This window comes from Peromyscus maniculatus, chromosome 17, assembly GCF_049852395.1.
Source record: "Peromyscus maniculatus bairdii isolate BWxNUB_F1_BW_parent chromosome 17, HU_Pman_BW_mat_3.1, whole genome shotgun sequence".
Classification (NCBI taxonomy): Eukaryota; Metazoa; Chordata; class Mammalia; order Rodentia; family Cricetidae; genus Peromyscus; species Peromyscus maniculatus.
The window spans coordinates 10,986,955-11,004,650 of record NC_134868.1 but is presented as its reverse complement, the minus strand read 5'-3'; the positions used below and the strand labels follow the sequence as shown (position 1 = coordinate 11,004,650).

The 17,696-nt window shown below is 36.9% G+C and overlaps 1 protein-coding gene across 4 annotated transcripts in view; it reads left to right on the top strand.

Moving 5' to 3' along the window:
• Spock3 (SPARC (osteonectin), cwcv and kazal like domains proteoglycan 3) overlaps window positions 1–17,696 on the top strand; it is a 349,999-nt gene that overhangs the window by 320,541 nt on the left and 11,762 nt on the right. For all 4 annotated transcript variants that reach the window (XM_076553280.1, XM_042262642.2, XM_076553281.1 and 1 more), the window contains exon 7: window positions 8,405–8,524. In XM_076553280.1, coding sequence (XP_076409395.1) covers window positions 8,405–8,524 — 120 coding nt within the window. The remainder of the gene's footprint in view (window positions 1–8,404; window positions 8,525–17,696) is intronic.

Sequence of the window (17,696 nt, the reverse complement as noted above, 5' to 3'; positions counted from 1 at the left end):
GATGTTAGATTTTTTAGGTTTTTTTCTGCATCTAATGCAATGATCATGTGATTTTCTTGTCTTTCATTCTGTTTATATGGTGGATTACATTTATTAACTTACAAATGTTAAATAATCTAACTAGTCCAAAACACTAAACTTGAATCTTTTTTTTTTTGTTGTTTTTTGTTTTTTTTTCGAGACAGGGTTTCTCTGCGTAGCTTTGCGCCTTTCCTGGAGCTCACTTGGTAGCCCAGGCTGGCCTCGAACTCACAGAGATCCACCTGGCTCTGCTAAACTTGAATCTTTAAGCCTTCTATATTTCTGTAATTCAGCCATCAAATAGATGTAAGACTCAATCTGTATGATTCTAAAACTAATAATCTTCCACAAGTGTTATTTCTGTGATGAGTAGAAGCCAAGTTCTAGTGAAATTAATGCTGCTGAAAAATATGTCTTATCAGCCGGGCGGTGGTGGCGCAAGCCTTTAATCCCAGCACTCGGGAGGCAGAGCCATGTGGATCTTTGTGAAGTTCAAGGCCAGCCTGGCCTACAGAGCAAGATCCAGGAAAGGCACAAAGCTACACAGAGAAAGCCTGTCTTGAAAAAGACCAAAAAAAAAATATGTATTGTCATTTTATTACATTATGTTAATATGAATCACATAGTTATTCTTAGTCCTGGAAAAACCTGAATCACAACAACAGCTCTGATTTTATTTTCATTTAGGGTTTTTTTCTCATTCAAATTCCAGAAACAGTTTGAAGACTTGAGATAGTATTGTTTGATTACTTAAAATGTAGCATAAGAAAGACAGAAGAATAAAAGAAAAGTAGCTTTGTGTGAAGGACCTTGTTTATGGGGAGGGACCATTCTGTCACCACTTCTAAAGATTGACAGAATGCTTGTGGGGGAAAAATTAATGTGGCCCCTTCTGGAATGGAAAGGAATTCTGTTGTCCACAAGGAAAACTAGGAAATGTAGTCTTTCAGCAGGAAGCTATCATTCCTAACTCTGAGAGGATATAAAAGAAAACTGTAGGGCAGGGGTGTTATACCCATTTTCTTCTGAGGAGTGACTTTGTCAGAGGAGGAAGTTCTAGGTTCACTGAAGAGGGGGCCCTCTGGCCATGTAGCAAGGGGAGAGTTTTATCAGCTGTGATGGATCAGGTGATTGCCATTCTGAATTCCTGGAGAGACTTGGGAAATAAACCGAGAGCTGAAAGCAGATGATTTGGTTACAGAGTAAAACCGAGACATTTCCCAGGAAAGCTGAGAAATAGTGTGAGCAGAGATGGGAAAGACAGAGTGGGCCAGTAAGATAAAGCAGCCATAGAGTTGGTTCAGAGTGACAATGACTTGTCCCGTTGCCAGGACTTATTGCACTAAAATAAGCTAGAAGTGGCAGCGAGCTACAGAGCATCAAAGAAGGGGGAGAAGAAAAAAAAATAGAGGACTAATGTCAAGAATTGTATCTGGCTGGCAGTGAAAAGGTCTCTTTTAGCCAGAGTCTCTCCACAGCATATAAAACTTCTGTTTACAGATGCATCAGGAGCAAATGGAGCTGTTGTAGGTTGAGAGCGATTGAGGAAGCTTTCATAGAACCTTGTGTTTGGATATATGGTGAAGTTCAGTAAGTAAAACATTTAAAAGACAAGGTAGGAAAACATAGTATGAGGATATTATGGAGGAAAGAGTGATCAGGGGAAGAGCCAGAGTGGAAGGAAAGCAAGTAATTTTTGTCTGGTCCAGGTGTCTTTAGGCCTGATTTCAAACCAGGTAGGACTTTTTTGGCCTGGAAGCAGCATTGTTCGAGGAGGGCCCAAAATTCATCCTTAGCAGTAGTCAGATCTGGTCCTTTTTACTCTTGCAGGACTGCAGCAGTTAAGGCATTGAGCTGGCCCTGAAAGGACTTAAGCAGATCTGAGCTGGAAAGACAGAGGTTAATTGATGCAAAGAAGGCTTTAGGCCAGCCATTTTAGTTATAAGTCCCCCAAACAATGCACAGAGTAGCAGGAAGAGAAAACATTTTGATGGTCCATTAGTCCCTTTCAGAGGTCACTTGTCTGCTTTTCAGGGTTTGGGGATGTTGATCTTTGGGTACTTGCTAAGAACTGATGTATGGCCACTGAGTAGAGTAGCAGTTTGAGTACCTCAGAAAAGAATCCATCCAAGGGGCCATGGTGAAACTTTACAGTTGTCAAAGATCTAGGACATCAAGAGGTAATACCTGTACAACTTTGTGGAATATTAAGAGACAAAGTTTCACGAGAAAGCATTATGTCAAGATGAACACGAGTTAAACACAATTGTGCAATGGGTTGAACCATGTACCAGAATTCTAAAGGAGGATAAGGTAACTTGTAACTATCTGTTTGTTATATCAGACTCCTGCACAAGTAATAAGTACCTGGAAGCTTTGTAAAAAAGGTCAATAAAAATTAGCATTGAAGAAATGAATCTGAACAAAATGTTTCTAAGTGATATTCCTTGCTTCTGCATATGATAAACTTTGTATACTTGTTTCAAGTATTAGCAATACCAGCTATTATTTAGTGAACCAAAAAGTGTATCTCAAGTAAAACAAAGTTTCTTGAAAAGGTGGGGTTTTAAAAATTAGAACTATTATCTTAGTGCTTAAAATCATGAACTAATACATATTTTCATTAACATCAAATTGTTGTATCTGTATTCCAAGATATATAGTAAATATCAAGCCACATCAAAAGATAATGTAATTCTAAGTTATATTCCCACAAAAGAAATGATTTTTAATTTCTAATTTAAAAAAATCTCAAAGACAGTAACTATCATGTTTTATCCTCAATAATCTAGAACATTGTAAATGACTACCCAAGTCAGGGACTGTCATGTCAGGAATAAATGATTCACTTTACAAAGGTTTCTAAAATTAACCCTATGAAAAGACCCTTTTAAAAATTTCTACATTTTTATTCCATATGTCCAACCAACAGATGAAAGATGAGAGGAACCAGTCATGCCAAGTCTTCCACAAAAAGCTTATGTATAACATGAACTGAATTAACAAAGAAGGCGAAAGCCAACTTTTTACTCCTTTTGTTTGAATAAATCTCTAGGTCACCACATCCCGACAGCAGTAAGCATGTTTCTTAACATCATTTACTTTAAAAATAGAGTGTTTGTTCAGAGGCATAATTTGTAAAGCAAGATAACCAAATTAAATGAGCTTTGGGCTCTTGTAATTTCTTAGAAAACATTAACAAGCATCACTGCCAAAGCTCATATGCTTGTTCTAGGATTCAACCTAAGAGCACAGCCACTGGCCCTGGCCTGGCCCTGGAGCTCCCTATCTGCATAGAGACTAGATTGTATTGTCAAAGCAACACAGGTGAGCACAGGAGAGAATCTCCTTCACCTAAGTCATCTCCTCCTAATGAATCTGTCATCTACTTTTAATCAGGGAACATGGGTGCGTGGGGTCTGGACCCTGAAATTAGCTTTTCCTAAAACAAATAAATGTATGCCAGGGTGAAGGGCATGACAAATTGGCTTAGCATGCAGGTCCCACACTAGTTGGGTGGTAGGCTTAGGTACATGGTTTCCCTGTTGAGAGTATTTTCATTTATTGGTTCAAGAGACATGGAGGATAGAGTAATTGCTATTTGCCTCTCTGCTTTTTGAGTCATTTGGGATCTTGATATGGACTCTAAGATCCTCCACTCTGCATGAAAATCTATTCCCTGTCATGTGAGACATGGGTAATTCATCTTTATGTAAGGAGGAGGGTTGTTTTCCCTGGTTTGTCCTATATGGCCAGTGGGGCTTATGTAGCCAGAAGTAGAAGCATCAGATTTCTAGCAGGTCTTATCTCTCATGCCTCCAATCCTACAGTGAGACTGGCATGCAACTTACTCAGTAGAATGGTGCTCCATCCAAGGGAACTACTTAAGCCTGGGAGTTTCAACCATCTAATCACATTATAAATTTAGCCCATTGTACCAAAGCTATCAATCTTTTACAACCACTTTTAAAAATATGCCTGATTTGGAATATTATTTTGCATTAATTATACTCTAAGTTTGGTTTAAACTTGTTTTGCTTTACTTGCTTTAGGCTTAATGTTGAAAATATATGCAGAATACTATCTGATGGGAGATAACAGAAGATGGTATGATGTGAAATAAATACTGGTCTATCCCTCCCCCAAGTTTGTCTTTGCAAATCTCATTGTTCTTAGCATGACTGATCATTAACTTGTATATATTATGTTTAAGAGTTTATAATTATTTGTAACTATTTTATAAAATTAGGATTTTATAACTTTATCCTTTTAAATTGGAGACTTAAACATTATAATTCTTGAATTAAAGATTCTTTAATATCAAAATAAAGTTTAAACTGTAAATATAGTTGTAGCTGGAAGTTTTCTGGTGTCCTGCCCGGTCTATAGATGCTCAGACCCAACTAAACACACAGAGGCTTATATTAATTAAAACTGCTCAGCCATTAGCTCAAGCTTACTACTGACTAGCTCTTATACTTAAACTCAGCCCATTTCTGTTAATCTGTATATTGCCACATTTTCCATGGCTTTACCTGTGTGCCATTACATGCTGCTCCCTGGATAACAGGCTGGCATCTCTTCACACAGCCTTCCTCTTCCCAGAATTCTCCTTGTCTGCTTATCCCGCCTATATTTCCTGCCTGGCTACTGACCAATCAGCATTTTATTAAACCAGTGTACAAAAGCATTATCCTACAGCATACAGTCCACAGGGAGATTAAACATTTTAGTGTACTTTTACAGAATTCTAATTTTTCATTTGACTTAGTTTCTTCAAATATCTGAAGTTTGACAAAGAGCAAAATACTACAGTTTTTATATGGCTTAGTTTTACCAAATAGCCAAAGCTTAACAAAGCAAAAACATTACAGTTTTTTTTTTTTATATAACTTAGCTTCACCAAATAGCTAAACCTTAATAAAGTTAGAAGTTTATCAGTGTTTTGTATGATCTAATTTTAAAACAAACCATCTTAGAAGCCTAATGTTGCTTCGTTAGTCTAAAATGGGCAATGCAATGATAAGTAGAAGTATACCACATGATAACCTTTATCAAGATTGTGGTCACATGGCCTACTTGCATCCTGATAAAGTCACCATCCAAGATGACAGCAAAAAGCCACACAATTGCAGAGTCATCAGCTAAGACAGTAGCAAGCCAGATGCTCCTCCAAGGTGAGCCCATCAGGCACATACCCTTTTCCTAAACAAGAGTTTGAATCGAAGTTACATGCCTACTATGCAGAGCAGATTAAGATTATCTACACAAAGACTTTTCGCTATTAATCCTGCATTGTTCCAGATTTTAAGCTAACTTTTTCTGCTTGGACTTTTACAGTCATTTAAACAACTTCTACAGATTCTGATATAGCCTTTCAAAACCATGCTTACAGATTTGAGATAAGATGTTTTTAGAAATATTAGAGCAGGGAGTATTTAGAGAGTTCAACTTCTGTGATTACACTATGTCATTTTTAAAGATAGTAAACAAAACCAAGGAAAAGGGATGGGGTACTTAGAGAGTTAAACAAAACCAAGAAATGGATATGAGATAAGCAGCAGTAATCCCCTTTTGGGAAGAGTTTGCTTTTTAGCAATTTTTAAGCACATAGTGTCTTTTCTTGGGCTGTTATATTTTGCTTTCTTTCTCCCTGTCACAGGGTCAGGTAGCTAGCCTGACCCAGGACAGAGGAGTTGGAGGGAACTTTTAAGCAAACATGCTTGGTTTGGAGCACCCAGCCAAATTACAACTACTCCTTAGAAGAGTAGAACAGCGTATTATCCACTCCCAAATCATTCAAATCTGTGGAAGACTGAACCCAGTGATCTACATATTCATAACTAGTTTGTGTGTGACTGCATGTGGGCACAGACAGCCTGAAATGTTCTTACCGCTTACTGTTAAAGATGCAAACAAGGATTTTCCAGGTTTGGAGAGGCAGATCCACAAGTAGGCCAAAAAAGCACAAAACAAAAGAGGCATAAGGTAAAAGAGTCCTGTGCTATCTCTGTCAGGAGTAATTGTAAAGATACATATTTGGAGACCCGGCTGAAATAATGTGTTCTGGTTCTGGACATGATTGTAAACCACAGCCTTGAGATAGATTAAAATGAACTATGAGTTTTGTGGGGGAGGGGGCTTTATCATGTTGTATTTCATCATATGGAGTTATTTAAACTTGTTTAGATAAGTGGTTTTCAACCTGTGGGTCACCACCCCTTTTGAAAGTCAAACGTCCTTTTCATGGGGGTGGCCAATCAGATATCCTGCATATAAGGTATTTTCGTTACAATTCATAACAGGAGCAAAATTACAGCTATGAAGTAGCAACAAAATTTATAGTTGGGGTTACTACAACATGAGGAACTGTATTAAAGGGTTGAAGAATTAAGAAAGTTGAAAATCACTGATTTAAGTTGCAAATTTGTGCCAGCAGTGGCCATTGCAATTATGGTCCTCCAGTGAACTCCGAACCTAAGAATGTCAGGTCAATAAAAAGTTCTGAGAGTTTTGGAGTAAAGCTCTCAGAATATTTGACCAGCCGTGGAGAACATCTCCTGTGTCTCAAAATGACTGAACACACCAGTTAGTAAAGGGGTGTCCCCAACCTAACAGACAGTTCCAGAGATAAGAAACTGCAGGGACAGGGGATGTCTCTCAGAGCTCTCAGCTGTATGAGTGGCGTCACAGCCAATGGAAAGTCTCCAAGTCTTTCTCCTGAACAGGCCGTACAGAAGAAAGATCCAGTGACCTCCCAGATCTAACTGGGGCACCTCTGAATCAGGCCCAATGGGTTACCTTGTCCTTGCGATGTTGTCTGTGTGTGACTGCAGACTGCCGGGTCAAGAGAATAAGGTGAAAGAGAAAGATGAGAGAGAGAGAGAGTGAAAAGAAAAGGCTTCCTAAGAGAAATTGGTTACTATGCAGGGTTATGGGGACCTCAAGTAAAGTCTTAGAGTTGCCTGCTAGGGACGAAGGATCCAGAACTTTTCCAGGGTATCAGTGCCAGATGTTAGATTAATTAAAAATCTAACATAGAGAGACAGAAGGTGGAAAGAAAAGGAGACTTGGTCTGACATTAGGTGGGACCATGTTTCTTCACAGGGAGGGGGCATTTTGTCACCCTAGTGTGTTGACGGCCAGAATGCTTATAGAGAAAGATGGGATACTAACAGGGACTATGGGAGTCCAGTCCCTTAATAGTCCCCTTCCAGGGTCTGGGAAGAATCTACAACTAGCTGACAATTAATCTTTGATGAAAAGAAATGAATCTATGTACACGAAACTCCTTAGTCCACATGCTTTATTATTCTGTGTCAGTTCTCTCTCTACACAGGTTCTGTTCTGCTCTCATGCCTAGCTCCTTTCTTGCCTAATTTTGCTCTACATTTATCTGTTGTCCTCTCTAAGTTCTATCTTCATTCTCTCATGTTAGTTCTGCCCCATCTAGGTTCTCATACATCTAATTCTTTGACATTTTAGCTCTTCTCTCATCTCCTTCTTTCTCATCTTGTTCTTCCTCATCTGGCTCTTCCTCATCTTCTATCTTGTTCCTCGCCACCCTAGTTTGTTCCTCTCCAGTTCTTACCCATCTAATTCTTCCATTCTCTTTTCTCTTCTCCATCTTGTCCTCAAGTTCTCCCTCAAATCCTCCTCTAAGTCTCCTCTCAGTTCTCTGTCCTCAAGTTCTCTAGGATAGTCAGTTATAAACCCAAGCAATAGCAATCCTACCTCTCCAGCCAGGTGGCCAGGCTTGAATTCCTACAGGGTCATAAACGCAGGTAAGAATTTTCCTCAGGCAGTTACTATATTGTTAGTAAGGCTGTATAAGAAAGCAGAGTCTCACCTTATATTGCACAAGAAATAAAGCTAGGAGACAGGTGTTGTTTCCATAAGGGTGTTACCTTAGCTCAGGAGATCATTTGACCTTAGATGATTGATAGATATTTTAGATAAATACACTGTTAGGAGTTCTTGGAACCACACAAGAAAATCATTGTAGGAACTAGCATATATATATATATATATATATATATATATATATATATATATATAACTATATATATATATAACTATATATATATATAACTATATATATATAACTATATATATAAGCTAAAATATCACCAAGACTTCTTAAGCCATTGCTTGGCCTTCAAAAAAGTCCTTGAATTTTCCAAGTAGTAGCTTTTGTGATAGTAGCTGGGTTCTATTACATTTTCCTGTGGCTTGCAGCAGGATACATCCCCTTATAGAGGCAGAAACCACTTCTGTAGTCCACGAGGGCAACTGGGAATTGGATTCTTACAGCAGGAGACTGTCAGGTATCCCACTGGATTTTTATTACTATTAAACACCTACATTATTTCTCTGTCTTTAGCCTGCAGTGACCTGGAATTCAGAGAAGTGGCAAACAGACTTCGAGACTGGTTCAAGGCCCTTCATGAGAGTGGGAGCCAAAATAAGAAGACAAAATCACTGCTGAGGCCTGAGAGAAGCAGTAAGATTTTTTAAATTGGATAAAGCTATTATCTTGAAGATGGTGACCTACATCTAAGTGAACCTCTCGGAATAAATATGCTTGTCAACATTTATCCTTTAGCTACACTATGAACAAAATCCAGCACATTGTTTCAAAGGGATTCTACAGCAGTTTGTAAGAAAATAAAATGAAGTCAACTCCGACTTAGGCATGAGCATTGTGTCTTCAGAGCATTGACGTTCTAGTTAGAACTGTTACTGTGGTACATGGCTGAAACATCATTTTGGAGACTGAGGCAGGGGTATGAGTTTAAGGCCCCATGAGCTACATAACAAGATGCTTCAAAAATTAAGAAAGGAAGAAGATATAAAAGAGAGAAATGTAAAAAAGCTCTATGTGTAGGAGGATATAAAACAAAAGGCTTTTGTTACTATGTAGAGATCACACATAGATTCATCTGGATGGTGATGACATGTTTAATTTTGTCCTGTGTGAAGTGGATATATAAGTTGCTTAAAAGTCAATTTCACACAGAATATTTGGCTAGTCCAGCTTTTAGCTGTTACACCAGATTTTAGTCCCACAGGTTGAGAACAAGACCACTGTCACAATTTTTGAGCCAAATTGGAGGGAGCCTTAATTAAATACTGCCTAGGATGATGGACTCTGTCCTGGTCCGTTCCATGGTTCCCAGAAAAGGACAATGCATCACATTTTGCAGAGCCTTATCAAAGCAAACCCATAAGGTCTGATCAGTAGCAAGCATATATCTTGACGTACTTCCTGCCTACATCCAGTCAGGGACAAGCATACATCCTGACATGCATGCTGCTTTTGTACCTCCCTCCTACATGTGATGAAGCACATACAGTGCAGTTGGGTCAAACAAATCTGTTTAGGAAACTGACAATAAGTGTCTTCTTATCTTCAATAAACAATAGTCTCCAGCATTTCAGGAAGTATCTTTCCTTGGGCAAGGGGCTTACAGGTCAGAGGCTTTTTGGTTTCATGAATCTCTTAGGCACAATAATTAAAACTTAAAACATAACTTTGACTCTTACACAGGAAAAAATAACAAGCTGCTGTGGAAATTGACAATAGAAATGAGGTATTGCTATGAACAATTTAATATTTCACTTATATGAAATGTGTTTTTATTTAATGTATTTAGAAATAATGTTGAAACATGGCTGAATATTTAAAAGATCAGAAAGCTTATTTTTTCCTAAGAGGCTGGAAAAAAATGGAAGAAGAATATGAGTTCTGTATCTTAGCTGGCAAAGAATTTTCCAGCATGTGACCCTCATTGTTTACCATGATGAACAAGAGCTCCATTTCTCTTTGAAACCATCAGTACGCAGTTTCTATCCAGATGACAGTAACGCCATGCAGTTTTCTGTAATATTCGTATTTTTCTAAAATATCTTTCTTAACTTTCCTCTAATTGAGCCATTTTCCACAATCCTAAACTTAAATATTTATGAATCTTAATTTCGAAGATGATTTAATACATGTGAAAAATTAAAATCAACTATGGAAATACATTTTTTCTTACAATTTTCAGAAACAAATTATAATGTTTGCCAAAACTTTAGGAGAGTTGCTGGCATTTGCCTTTGACTGTATTATAAAAATTTGGACAGTGTTGGTTGTTTCCTGTCGTCTTTCAGTCTGAATTTACCTCATAGTAACAACAACTAAGTTCCTCTAATTCTCCATCCTGAATAAAAGTTCTGACTTGGGTAAGGTCCTTCTAGACCCTTTCATATTGATTTTTTAAAAGTATGCATTTCCACAATGATCTCCTGAGTATATATTCTTGAATAGAATATTTTCTTTTTTTAATTAATAAATCTTTTTATTCATTTTACATACCAACCACAGATCTCCCTCTCATCCCTCCTCCCTCTCCCCCCTCAGTCTCCCTCTGCATCCCTCACCCTCCGTACCCCCCACCCTCCCCACCCTGCACCCATCACCCCCACACCTCCCCCACGTGCAACCCACCCAAAGGTAAGGCCTCCCATGGGGAGTCAGCAAAGCCTGGTACATTCAGTTGAGGCAGGTCTAAGTCCCTCCCCCTACATGTCCCACCATAGATAGTAGGCTCCAGAAAGCCAGCTCATGCACCAGGGATAGAGCCTGATCCTACTGACAGGGGGCCCTTAAACAGACCAAGCTATACAACTGTCTCACTTATGCAGAAGGCCTAGTCCAGTCCCATGCAGGCTCCACAGCTGATGATCTAAAGTTCATGCTAGTTAGGTTCAGTTGTCTCTGTAGGTTTCCCCAGCATGATCTTGATGCCCCTTGCACATAGAATCCCGCTTCCCTGTCTTCAACTGGACTCCTGGAGCTCCACCTGGTGCTTAGATGTGGATCTCTGCATCTGCTTCCACCAGTTAGGGGATGAAGGATAATAGGGCACATTTTCACAGATGTTCTTTGAATTTGAGTTCAGACCAATTTCTCCTCTAAATCTAGAAGTACACCAAGAGAGAATTGGAGTGCTCAGCAAGGTGCCTGGTGTTATCCAGCTTCCTAAGTACTATTTTCATTCAAGAAATATCCTGAGACTGTGAATATGGTAATGGAATCACAGGAAGTTCTTCTACAGTTGAGTATCTCTGCAAAAGAAAGGGGAAAAAAAAAACAGGATTGCACAGGATTACTTAAGAAGTCAATAAAAAATGTATTTGCCAAGAATGTTCCCCTTGCAAAACAAAGACCAAAAGAGAGGAGTCAGATATCTTCTTCACTCTGAATCTTGATATTTCCCTAAATGAATCTTTCCCAGTGTCCTAGCCTTATTATGTGAACCAATTCTGAAACACCAGGTTTCTGTCTCCTGCTTGTTGATCTTGGTTTTTGAAGTATATCTCCTGTTTTCTCTTTACAAAGTGCTGGGAAAAAGGCAAGAGGCACAGGCTCCAAGTCCTACCCAATCTTCTTTTAATTTTCTTTCATAATATTATTCTATTTAAACATTGCATAGCTACTCTTCCAGTTACACTACAGTAAATTAAATGCAGTTAAAAATTTAAAGCATACAATTTGGCTTGATCTAGATATTTTCATATCACAATGAGCAGAATTCAGGTATTATGATCTTTTAATACTTAACTATGACATTAACATAAAGTCGAGAAAAATATTCTGAAACATTCTTTTGGTCTTCTATGCATTTTACACAGAAAACAAGAAAAACTGAATTTACAATATATTTTGAACAGGAGAAAAAATCTCAAAAAAATCATCATTTCAATAGAAGGAAAAATTAATAGCATTATAACATTTTGATATATATATATATATATATATATATATATATATATATATATATATACTGAATCCTTAAATAATAAGCATCATTGACCAGGAAGAAGGTTTTAGAAGTCTTTTCTAACACTTCATGCATTTTAATTTTGCCTCACATGTTTTGGAGAAATATGTCATTTTATTTTAGCACAAATGATTTCTTTAACAAAATAATATCATATCTTGTATATAGTTATTTTCCTGGAAAAGTCACACTTGCATATTTTAATTTTAGTATTTCTCTTATTTTATAGACAGACATACGATGCAAACAGTTATAACATATTAGGCATCAGCAATTTCAGTAGATTTTGTGAATATACATTTTATACTTTTTATAGCCATATGCTTCTTTGTAGTATGTCTCTTTAATGTGGTGAAATAAACATATTTATTCACAGAGCCAAGTATGCATTCTCCTGGCCATAAAAGAGACATAAAATATGTGCATTTAAATGCATGTTTTTGTATTTTGTCCATTAAAAAATAGCTAATAGTTGGCTAGCTAGCATAAGAACGTGATTTCAACTTAATAAGGACCTTAGAAGTTATTCGCTGTTAGTTTAATAAATGTAGTTACTTTGGAATAAATTTTATTCATTTGGATAACAATTGTATAATTAAAAGCATCTAGCTAATCTAATTTTGATTAATTTGATCAGTACTTTTAAATATTCTTTAAAAAAATAAATCCCAAATCAGCCACAACATATACTTAACAATGTATGCTATTCATTCTAAATCTAGTTTTTTAATTACATAATATTAAACTAATCTTTTCTGTCAGCATTGATTTAAATTATAGAAACTGAACTTTTATAACCTTTGGATTATTGTTCATATAAAAAACTGAAAGTAATAATTTTAATTTTTTTAAAAATTTGAAAGATGTAATTTATAGATTTTCTTTATATAGTATACATTTATGTGTTGCTATTTATAGTAAAGCTTTCCTTAAGAGATTTTATCTAATTTGCTAATATCATCATCATATATAAAACCCCCTAACGTAACTAAAACTTTTGTGAAAAAGCATTTTGCTACCTCAGCAGGGGAATCTTTATATGTTGATAGAGTCCAATATCCATTTGTCTATGGAAATAATGATTATGGCTGGAAAACGACCATGGCAGAGAAGCTTGCTGCATTTGTCACATTTGTGAGAAACAGGACACTTTCCATATCAAATAACCAACTGTGATATGGAAATGTTACATGGTACACAGTGTGGAACAGAAAAATGCCATCTTGCCTCTAAGTTTTGTTTAAGCTGTTGCTTCAAATTGAGTTCCATGAAATTATTTTTTGTCTTGCTCTTTGGTGAATACAAGTAGATATCCCTGGGTAGGAATTAAAATTATAAACTGAAGAAATTCATTCTATTCTTTCCAATAAAAGTTTCTAGTCATTTCTGTTAGGTGTAACTTCCAATATAGGTATACTTTCTTGTTAATATTAAGTGTCTTAACATAAATTGTGGATCAAATATGCAAGAAAGTGCTGAAATGCATGGCTTACTGGCTAAACAAAGAAGAATAACTACAGAACAGTATTTGCTTTATTATTTCTAATTTTCCTTTGAGGCATGTATTTGTCTCAGCTCAGCTAGACATTATCCAGGTTGCATTCTGCTGAAGCATTTGGGTATGTTATAGCCATGTTTTGAAATTTTGAATGGGGATTAATTAAAGAATAATGGACTCTGCCTTTCCATGGAGGCAATGCCAAGATGGCACCACAACCAGGCCGTGGCGTGCTTATTGCACACCACACTGAGATCCATGAAGAAAGAGGTCAGACGTGTGTTGAAAATGTATAATCTGATTTGGAAAAGAGCAGGAGCAAGTTGAGGAGGAGCAAGTTTAAAATCGCAGACCAGTTGAGTTCAGAAGAATTAGTCGCACTTGTTAAAGAGATCAGTGCCATTGAAAATAAACCTGGTGTTTCTCAGTGGCTCCGTGGGAAAGGTAATCTAGGGTAAAAACTATCAAAGCCTCCAACTGCTGGGAATACATACTCATTTTAAAGAAGAGAGCCTGAATCGAGAATGTTGCTGAACATGTTTTTTCTTCAAAAATGACCATACAGAGAAATGTTTTTCGAGAACCAGTCTCCAAGTTGCTCAGACCACTATAATTGTGATAACAGGGAACCAGACTGGATATTGAGCTATTCAGTGAACTTGGATACATTGTCCATATAGGGCCCAGAGTGCAGATACACAATGTAAGAGTTCTGGAGGCTCCAGAAAGGTGAAGCTGGGAGTTGAGTTACAAGGTAATAATCCCTAGAAGGAGGCCTTGAAAGGACATTTTACGAAGATGACAACTATGCTCCAATGAAGCTACCAGGATACTGGAATTTCCAGGGTCCAGGAAAACAGTAGGAATGGCGAGAGAGCCAGAGCAGAGAGGCCTATGTAGGTTGTATGTGGCAGAACTGGCACCCATGTGAAGCCATAAGAATTCTCAGATGCAGTATGGAGCTTCAGGGTTGGGCGTTTTCCCTGCTGGCTTTTAGTTTTGCTTCCATCTAGTCTTTCTTGGCTATCCTCCTGTTCCTCACTTTGGAATGGTAACTACCAGTCCTGTTCCATTGGGTGTTAGATGTAGATGCATGCAACCATATGTAAACTCCTAGTTAAGAGTTAGCCTTGAGTCAAGGGAGTGATTCCCGCTGAGAACTTTTGAACAGTCTTTGAGACTGATAATAAATATGTTTTCAGGAAATAAATAAAAAATAAATATGATAGGCTAAACACATTCTACATTAGGAGGCATTTGATGGGACAGGGAGAAATTTTATCCGTTTAAAAGTGATCTCTTTGACTGTGAAGGTGACACAGGATGGACTTGTTAATTTTTATTATAAATTAGCCTGGATTTAAAGCCACCTGTGAGACACACTCTCTGAGGGCATTTCCAGAGATATTTAACTTAAGAAAGGAAGTCGTCCTACCCTGGATGTGTAACACTGCCCCATTAACTAGGGCTCTGAACCGAATAAAGAAAAGAAAGATAGGGGAGCTGAGTGTCCCTTTCTCATTCCGGATTGTGGCCACAATATGAACAATTCATCCTCCTGCCCCAGAGTTAGAAGTGTTCTATGGTTCTACGCCTCCCCTGCTGTGATGGACCATACCCTCAATCTACAAGCTAAAACACCCCCTTTCCCCTTCACATTGCTGTTGGCAGATGCTTTGACACAGCAACGAGAAAAGTAGAGAAAAGTAACTAACACAATCAATGGTATCCACTAGCAGATGGGCACAGCTCTGTCAGAAGTCAAGGCATGTACTGAGCCTTTAGTGTGAAGATGTTTGATTCCTTTAAATGTGATGACACCCTGAATATGAATTGTGGTTGCAAGAAGAATGGAGAAGATGCTTGTCTGACTGACTCACTACCAGTCAACATTGTTGAGTGTCTTACATGTGTTACACATCTCACTTTTACGATATAACTTTGAAACAGGTGATAATAGTAGGTTTATCCATTAGGACAACACTAACCTGATGTTTAGCTGACCAAATCTTATCACAGCCCTGATATAAGGATTATAAACCAATGTAGAAATGGAACACTTTGTTTGAATCTTTACTATTATAAATATTTCACAGTATATTGGTTTTAATCAACAAAAATGTCAATAATATCATAACTTTTTAAAGAAATTGAACAAATTGATAAAGTTTTAAAGATCTTTGTTATAATTTTCATATAAGAGAAAGGGTTCATGAATATATATTTTTGAATATAATTAATCCAAGCACTGAAAATAATATACATTGAAGGGAAATTGGATACTAAAAACACATGGACTTAAGATGTAAGCTGAAGGAAGTAGAGTTCCTTTCTTTTTGTTGTATTATGATTTCAAGGATACTGTTAGTTTGAGGCCTTTGTAACTTGTGAGTTTGACTTATATGCCAAGATTTTCATTATTTTATTCTTTAAATGAAAAAAACTAATAGCAAAAGAACTATGCTGGGAATCCTTTTAATGGGTTGTAATAGAGTTTGTTTTGTACTAAGAAAGTAGAGTAGCGTTAATTTCCCTTTTATCAACTTGGAAAGCATATTGGAGATGAGCATTATATGCAAAATCCTCAGATAAAGAGCATTACTCTCAGAATTAGATGATGTCTTCCACTGCTTCTCACACACCAAATGTTTTTCACAGTGAGAGGAAATGATGGAATTACTTCAACCCCCAGGGTATATGAAGGCATTCTAATTTCTTACCAAGATACTATTCACTTTGTGTCATGCTGTCATCACATTGAGAGGAAGATTGAATTTGGAATCAGATGGCTTAAAAATAATGGCCCATTTTAATGAAATAGGAGCCTTCTAGGTATAATAGGGAAATTCATCTATTGAAAACAAAGATGAAAGTTAGGAGATAAATTTTCTTTCCCCATTTCAAGTAATAAAATAAAACAACCAGATCATTGCTTATTTTGGTGATTCTAACTACTGAGACATCTGGCATTCTCTCCTTTTATTAAGAAGATGTAACTTTCTCTATAATGAAATTTAACTATGTACCATAGCACTACTAAGGTATTGTCCTAAAGTAGTGATGCTTTAATTTTGATCAAATAACATTTTTAGTTTGAAATTCTATTATCCTGTGTATTTTAATGTATAATTATAAAATAAATATATATGCAAGTTACTTAATGCTGTACAACTATTACATTAATTCATTCCTCTGGAAATGACTCCTTTGGCCTGGCCGCACAGTAAACTGTGGGCAGTTCTCATCCTTAGGAACACTGCATCTCAAACAGTGGGAACTAGCATTATGCCCAGCAAGTTTGGAGTCCATAAGAAGATTTGTAATCATAATAGATTTCTGGTTACTGAATAATGAAACTTTGTCAATTGTAATATTTTTTTTAAAAAAGGATACCTTTCTTCCTAACTAAAACCATTTATTGTCTTCAGGATAATTTTATCTAAGAATCTGAACCTCGTTTGAAGTAAAGACTAACAAATATCCCCCCAAATTGTTCATCATCTCTAGCAATTAGGAGGATAAAAACCTAAAACAACTTTGTAATTTCATCTTACCCCAGTCATAATGGCAAAATGAACGAGGCAAATTACCACTTCAGGGAAAAAATTAAATATTCACTAGTAGATGTCTTGAAATATTTAAGAATTAATAGCTAAGACCAAGGGAAATATATAAATTAAGTGTAAACAAAATAACTCAAAACTGTAACTATTTGTGGTAGTTTAATGTTGTGAATTGTGTTGTAGGCATCTGATAGGTGACTCCTGTGGGGGTAACGATCCACGGGCTGAGAACAGCTGCTCACCAGGAACATGAATTTTGCTTCCAACTGCTTTTAAAAATTGCTCATTGTCATTTGTTTAAATATAACTATAATGTGTCAAGTCTTTATTTGTGATTTATTTGCTCGGTATTTGTCAAGTATTGTGTTCTATAAGATTCTTCCACGATTGGATAAGTTTCATTACTTGTAGAGATCTTTCCACTGTTCCCCGAGCCATCTCTTCTATCTCATGTCCTTCTTTTTAACTTTGTCAACTTAATTACTTCTGTGTTAGGCTGTTTGGTGACAGCCCATACCTTTTTTGCAGTCTTTACTGTCTCCTTTTCTGAGAGAAAACTGGAGACCCTGGCCCTCCTCAGTGTCTGAACGCTCTATAGGTCAGCACTCAAGATATTCTCCCAAGTTTTTCTTAATGATAGAATCATTTCAGTGTTTAACCTGTTCTCTGGGTGAAGGAGAGGAACATGATATTCATCTCTTTTCTAAGAAATTAAGGAATTCTAAAGGAGATATAAATGATGGTAAATATACCTTCATCCTTTCTCCATAACCACCTTTGTTTCTC